Source organism: Miniopterus schreibersii (assembly GCF_964146895.1).
Source record: "Miniopterus schreibersii genome assembly, chromosome: 10".
NCBI classification, from domain to species: domain Eukaryota; kingdom Metazoa; phylum Chordata; class Mammalia; order Chiroptera; family Miniopteridae; genus Miniopterus; species Miniopterus schreibersii.
In genome coordinates this window covers 58,265,150-58,273,064 of record NC_138110.1, presented here as the reverse complement: position 1 = coordinate 58,273,064, position 7,915 = coordinate 58,265,150, and the positions used below count along the sequence as shown (strand labels likewise).

The window sequence follows — 7,915 nt, the reverse complement described above, 5'->3', positions numbered from 1 at the left end:
ACGTATTCCAAACACCATTATCTGAAAGAAATTCAACGACGGAATCCCCACCCAAAACCCTGTTAATTTTTCTTTGTTCGATGATAACATAAATAATAGTAAACTCATATTCGAGAACACAGGCATCAGAATTGTCATAGAAGTATAATTTAGACATTGCTAAGATGACTCCGATATATTGATACATATGATCCATTTCTAGCTAAAACATACATACTATGTGCACTGAAAAAAGTCTAGGAAGATTCGCATCAGAGGTGGCTGCGACGCGGTACAAATGGAACTCTTACACACTGCTGGTGGGAGTGTAAGACGCCCACTTAGAAAAAGGACATGGCAATATCTTATGAAGTTAAACATGTAGTTACCATTTGGCCCAGCAATCCAACTACTCATAGGGGTATAAAAGGGAAATAAAAATACAAGTTCAGCCGCACCCCCCAGCCTCTGTGCCTCACTCCACTCCTACATGGCAATAATGTCCAGCCCTGCAGAGACCATGTGGTGCACCGAGTGCGTCTCCAATTGCCATTTTCCAGAGGTGTGCCGAAAAGGACATTACCAGGTACACACTCTCCAAGGCTGAGGTCCTCATCTTTATGAAGACAGAACTGGCTGCCTTCACAAAGAACCAGAAGGACCCCGGTGTCCTTCCCCACACAATGAAGAAATTGGACATCAACTGTGACGGGCAGCTAGATTTCCAAGAATTCCTTAATCTTCTTGGTGGCACGGCATTAGCTTGCCATGAGTCCTTCAGCCATTCCCAGAAGTGTATCTGAGGAGCGCTTGGAACTGGCCTCCAAACCCGACCCCTGTCCTTCCAGCTTCCCAATCATTATCCCCGCCTCGCAGGCCACACATACCCTGAGCCCAGCATACTCACCACCCCATGCAGGCCCCTCCTCCTGGTAGTAATAAAACATATTTTTTAAACACACACACATATGTTCAAAGACTTGCATGCAAATGTTCATAGTTATTAATAGCCCGAAACTAGAAACAACCTAAATGTCCATCGACTGGTAAACAAATTATGGTATACCTATGGTAGGAAAAATGCTCAGCAATAAAAAGAAATATTTACATGCACAACACGAACGAGTCTCAAAAACATTATACGAAGTGGCAGAACTCAAATTCAAAAGACTACATACTGGGCATACATACATTTATGGAAAACTCTGGAAAAGATAAAGCTGCCGAGACAAAAAGCAGACCAATCGCTGCCTGGGTGTGTAGTAGGGAGGATACCAGGAAGGCAGAGAAGATCCAAGGGCACAAGAAAACTTTTTAAAGTGATGGAAAGGTTCATATATGGGTGTGGTGGTAGTTATATGACTATAATTACTAAAATTCATCAGACTGTACACTTAAAATGAATGCATTTTATTCTATGTAAATTATATCTCAATAAAGCTGGGGAAAAATCATCAGTGTGCAACTTAAGATTTGTACAATTTCCTTCATGTGAAAAATAACTGTAATAAAAAAGTTAAAAAGTGACCTCTGACAGTGGGAATATAGTTTTTATTTTTTGCTTCTATATATTCTAATTTTTCTACAATGATGTTATTTCCTTAATCAATCTCGTTTCCTGAAGTGCTAATAATTTAACTGAAGTAAATAGAGTGGTCCTACTGAAGTGCAGCACCCCCATCTCAGCGCTCCCGTTTTCTACCCTGACAACCGCTACTTTGAAGTTAAGCAAGAACAACACAATTTATTATGTAGAAACAATGACCTCTCCCCTTCTCCTGGCGCTTTGTAAAAGGTTTCCACCCACAGAATTCCAGGCAGTAGCTAACCGAAGAAGGTTGATTAACGCTTATCTTCGCTTCTGTATATTCCTTTGCTAGTTCCCCCATCTGCTCTGCCCTTAACCAACCAGAATGTGGGTTTTGCCTTTATGTTCTCCCTGCAAAGACTGTTCAGGGCTCCGAGTTTTGTTTTGGGCAGGAGCCTGCTCGCAGTCGCTGGCTATTAAAAATCTCCATACGGTCAATTTGGTCTCTGTGTGAATTAATCTTGCACAAGACGTGGGTATAACACTACTTGGTTTGGTGGTAATGTCTGCGAGGATGTTTGGGAGGAAGTCAACACTCTTGGCCACTCTACCCTTCCGCTGGACTCTAGGCAAGTACTTCCCAACTTCCCTGATAAGAACAGCCTGGGGCCTGGCTGGTGTGGCCCAGTTTGGTTGGAGCGTAGTCCTGTACATCAAAGGTGGTGGGTTCAATTCCCACTCAGGGCACATACTCAGGTTGTATGCGGTTCAATCCCTGGTCAGGGCTTGTGTGAGAGGCAGCCGATTGATGTTTTTTCTCTCTAAAAATCAATTTAAAAAATTTATTTTATTTTATTTATTTATTTAAAAATATATCTTTATTGATTTCAGAGAGACGAAAGGAGAGGGAGAGAGAGAAATATCAATGATGAGAGAGTCATTGATCGGCTGCCTCCTGCATGCCCCCGACTGGGGATTGAGCCCGCAACCCGGGCATGTGCCCTGACAGGGAATCGACCTGAGATCTCCTGGATTCTAGGCTGATGCTCAACTGCTGAGCCTCGCCCAGCTGTGCTAAAAATCAATTTTTAAAAAAGAATAAATAAATAAATAAATAAATAAATAAATAAATAAATAAATAAATAATAAATAAATAAAAGAACAGCCTGGGATGCTTAACAAAACTGTTTGTGTGCCACACTATTGAATCTCTTTGGTTAATAAACCCTCAAAGGTGATTCTTACCATTGGGCAATTTGATGGGACCACTGCCTAGATGTAGTATATTTACTCTGAAACCTCAGGAGTATTTTCTTCTCATATTAAGGGTCTGTCATTGATGTCAAATAATCTCACTTGTGTATTAGTTACCCAATCTGGAATCTATTAGTCCTTTCTGGAAAGTCGTTTCTGGCTTCCTTATGAAGCCATCCCTGATCGGGACCCCATACAAGCCCAGAGTTAGGTGACTGTCTGTGGCTCTTGTTTTGCCCCCACCACCAGTATCTATCTTAAAGTGTACAGCTCTTCTTGCCTAAGTGTTTACTTAATTCAGGGATTGGCAGAAGTAACGTCTTGGGCTGGATAATTCTTTGTTGCGGGGGCTGTACTGTGCATTGTACTAACATGTTTAGCACCATCCCTGGCTTCTACCCACTCGAAACCACCAGTAGCACCACCCCTCACCCTGCCCCACCCAGCTGTGACATTAAAAAATGCAAAAATGTCTCTATAGTCATTGCCAAATGTCTGTAAGGGGTAGAAATTACCCCAAGTTAAAAATCACTAACCTTATTAGTCTTTCATATTAGTCTAACTATCCTCTAACTGGTCCTCTGCACAACTTCCAGATGTCTTAACCTTGCTATTCAAAGTATCTTCTTCTGACTAGAAGCACTGGCATTATGCGGGCTCTTGTTCAAAAAGTAGAACTTCAGGCCCAATCCCCGATCTTCTGAAAAAGACTGCATTTTTAACAAGATTAACAATCTGTAAACTAAGCAGCACAGCCAGATCAAGGGCTTGAGGGTTGGAACTGAGGTCAAAAACAAATTTCTAGGCCCTTCCCTAGGTGATTATCATTCCACTGGTCAAGGGTGGGGCCTAAGAATCCATATTGCTAATAGGTGTCTCAGATAATCCTTATCCTTGGGAAAGTCAGGAAACTGTTGCTCTGAAATAAACAGATTTTGTTATTATCCACTTAAAACTAAAACCTCTTTAGTGTCTCTCCATCGCCTATTGCAGTGGTTGTCAACCTTATGTGCTTGCCTAGGGAGTATTTAAAAATCCTGATGCTAGGCAGTTCCCCAAATCAATTAAATCAGAAATCTCTGGGGAAGGGACCAATCTATTTGTGTGTTTTTCAAAGCTCCCAAGTTGCATCCAATGTTGAGAAATAGTGGAAATGATTAAGCCTGGGCTCCTTAACTTGGCTTAGAAAGCCCAACTATGAAAAGCCCTACCTACCTTCCCAGCCCTGCTTTGCACACCTTTGCATATATATACGCACACTCCACTCCAGTCTCACTAAACTCCCTGCAACTCCCAAAGCCTGTGTAGTACGTTCATGCCTCTGCGCCTTTGTACGGGTTGTGCTCTCTGAATACTTCTACTGCCCTGGCAAAAGTTGTTCATCCCTAGGAACCAAATTACCACTTAGCTTTCCCTTTAGGAAAAGGGAAATACCATCCCTCTGCATAGACCTCTATTATTATACTTATGACATTATATTAATGGGCTACAAATATATCTTGAGGACAGAAACTATGTGTGGTTCATGTTTATGTCCCTAACACCTAGCGAAGGGCCAGGAATAGAGTATGCAGCCATTAATGTTTGCTGACTTAGTGTAAGTACTATAAAGGAATAAAATCAATGCAAGCAGGAATATTACTTTCCTTTCTCTTTTAAAAAAAAACATATTAAAATCTATTTTTCCCTTTATTTTTTTCCATTAACATTTACCCCCCATACCCTCTTCCCCCTGTTAAAATCTTAATTAAAAAAGCATTTTTAAGCTGTGAGTCTTTGGAGAAATACACCCAAACGCACCCCTAGGAGAAATAATCCTTTTCCTTAATCCAGGATTGAATAATTTGGTCTACATGTTCACTATAAGGCCTTTTACTTAGTTTAATTATTTATTGATTTACTGATTTCAGAGAGAGGAAGGGATAGTGAAAGAGAGACAGAAACATCAATGATGAGAGAGAATCATTCATCGGCTGCCTCCTGCACACCCCTGCTGGGGATCGAGCCTACAACCCGGGCAGTGTCCTGACCTGGAATCGAACCCTGACTTCTTGGTTCATGGGTGGGCGCTCAACCACTGAGCCACACCAGCCGAGCTCTAAGGCCTTTTTAAAATCAAGGTGAAATTCACTTAACATAGAACTAACCATTTTAAAGTAAAATTAAGTGTAATTTAGTAAATTCACAATGTTATGCAACCACCACTTATACAAGTTCCAAAATACTTTCATCACCCCAAAGGAAACCCTGTATTCACCACTCATTCTCTTCATAGCTCTTGGAAACCACCAGGAACATTAACTTTTAGGTTACACTAACATAATCAAAAGATATAAGGCAGCCCTAGCTGGTTTGGCTCAGTGGTTAAGAGGTCGGCCCGGGAACTGAAGGCTCCCAGGTTTGATTCTGGCCAAGGGCACGTACCTGGGTTGCAGGCTCGATCCCTCGCCCTGGTCAGGGTGTGTGAATGAGGCAACCAATCGATGTCTCTCTCACATCAATGTCTGTTTCCCTGCCCCCCTCCCCCGCCACTCTCTCTGAAAAGCAATGAAAAAATATCCTCGGGTGAGGATTAAAAAAAAAAAAGATCTGAAGCAGATATTTAAAGAGACGTAGATTCTAAAATGGCTGCACAATTGCTTCTGGTCACACAGAAAAGAGCACAAGTATAGTTTTTCAATAATTTCAAAAACTCCAATGTTTTATTAACAGTTTTATGTACATTGATATTCAGTCTTGGAAACTGATAAAACATGTCCAGAGTTTCTTATACAGTCAATGTACAAATGCTCGCTTATATTCTGCACATTAATAATGAAGGTGAAAATGACACAATAGCTACAGCTACATAAAAATACATACAAGGATCAAGACAGACTTGAAGTTATTTGGTGTATAACACGTGTAGATACTACACACGAAAAAGGAGGGTGTAGTTTTCAGAAAAGCACAATGTGGCCAAAATCACTTTTCTTCTTACAATTTAAAAATAAAATTCCTGACAATAGTAATTACTAATTTATAGGCTAGTATTAGACTAATTCAAATTAGCCAGGGTTAGACATAGATTAAGTTAAAAACTTTGCATTTTAAAAAATAATATTTTTCAGTCAAAAAAATATATAATTGATAACATTTTCTCCAAAAATAATGAAGAATGGCTTATCCATATCCTTCCAGAATCTGAAAACACATTAGAAAAAATGAATACTGAACAGTTGATTCTTTGGAAAGCTGCACACCCCTACCTAGTACTGGAAAGCATCCTTATGGGGCTCCAGTGGTCAGATCCTAATGGGAAACTCACAATGTGCCAATAACACTGAGAACAAAGAGGAGGAAGTAATAACCAGTTGCTTTACTGATGTAACTTATAATTATGAGGTATGAAGAGATATTGTGGTTTAGAAAAAGGTTCAACGAGCCTGCCCAGTGTGGCTCACTTGGCTGGGTGTCACCCTGTGCACCAAAAAGTTGCCAGTTCAATTCCCAGTCAGGGCACATGCCCGGGTTGCACGCTTGATCCCAGGTAGGGGGCATGCAGGAGGCAGCCAATCAATGTTCCACTCACATCGATGTTTCTCTCTCTCTTTCTCTCCCTCTTCTTCTCTCTCTCAAATCAATTTAAAAAATCATAAAAAAAAAAAAAAAGGTTATTTATTACGGAATCAATTATCGATATTGAGATGACTAATCTTATGATGACCCCAAAAATAGTATTTCACACATTATCACGGTGCTACCTCACTAACTAGGAAATTTAGTTTCTAAAAACTCTTATCTGTATTTTATTCTACTGGCTTGAGAAGCAGTAGCTTCTTATTTTGAGAATTACATGATGTAATATAATCACAAATATTAAGTTAATGGTTCAGAAACAAAATGATAGTAGTTTAAAAAAGGAGCAAGACCGTTTTCATTAGGTTGACACCAGGTTAAGAGGCTTAGGGCTGGAAAGTGAGGAGTGTGGGTAGTGCATGGGCTTGGTATAAATCTGCTTATGCTCAAGAGAGGAAGGACAGGAGAAAGGATCTAGAGAACCTAGAATGGTAGTGGCACCTGGATGTAGAGTTACCACAGTGGGTCACAGACAAGCTGGTACAACATCCTCTGGCCCAGGTGCAATGGGAACCAACCCCTACTCAGTATTAAATTTAGAACACAAATATCTCAAAGCGCACTTACCAAAAATAGATTATTGGCCCTCATATTATGGAGCACAAGAGGAGATATTTGATTATTTTAAAAAGTGAGTTAAAAATTATAAGGTTTCTCCTTACTTCATCTTAAAAACTAACCCAAGGAACAAACATTTAAAAAATTCTAGGACTATTAATATGTTTAAAAGGCACTTAAAACATTCCTTTCCAATCCAACTCAAAATACATATCTGTCAACTACATTTTGCATGAACGTTAAAAAAAAGTGTATAATTTTCATGCAGTTTTTCTTATAATTCAGTGATATTTTAACATGTAGAGGATTGAAAATTCTGAAAGATAAAGCCCCAACTTTATGCAAAACAACCTGAAAGTGCTTTTATCACAGAAACAGGAAAGGCACTAATGGTTTGCTCTTTCACTGACAACATCCTGCAGTCTTTTAAGTAAAATATCATCATTTTCTTGACAGAGGCGTTTGGCAGGTGATTCTGCATCAGCATCAATGGCTATTGCTCGCTTCTTGGTTCTCTGTTCACCTTGCCTTATCATGTTGTTGATATCTTTCAAACTCTGTGCAAAAATAGAGGACATGCATGAGTAAAAGGGGAAAAAAGGGAAAGAGCAAAGAACTAAGCTAACTGCTTTTTCCTGCCCTCTATCCTGATGGGGTACAGATTACTTTTTTGAATCAAGGCCAACTGAATAAGGGTAATTAGAACTAATCCTTTCAGGAGTTTTTAAAAAAATGAATTTACCTTATACCAGTAGTTCACAAAGTGTGGACACAGAGCAGATGCAGCAGAAGCATCTAGGAACTTAGAAATGCAAATTCTCAAGCCTCACCCCACACCTACTCAATCAAGCATTGGGGGTGGGGCCCAGCAATCTGTTTTATCCAGCCCTCTAGGGGATTCTTATGCTCCCTAAAGGTTGAGATCCTCCTCCTAGAGCAACGCTTTTGAAACTTTAACATACCTACTAATCATCTGGG

General features: G+C 40.0%; 1 protein-coding gene across 3 annotated transcripts in view; it reads right to left on the bottom strand.

The window, feature by feature from the left end:
* Positions 1-5,433: 5,433 nt before the first annotated feature.
* RBL1 (RB transcriptional corepressor like 1) overlaps positions 5,434-7,915 on the bottom strand; it is a gene marked incomplete at its 5' end in the record, with an annotated part of 69,933 nt that continues 67,451 nt past the window's right edge. For all 3 annotated transcript variants that reach the window (XM_081149785.1, XM_081149786.1, XM_081149787.1), the window contains one exon: positions 5,434-7,494. In XM_081149785.1, the coding sequence (XP_081005911.1) occupies positions 7,324-7,494 (171 nt within the window). In that variant the 3' untranslated portion in view covers positions 5,434-7,323. The remainder of the gene's footprint in view (positions 7,495-7,915) is intronic.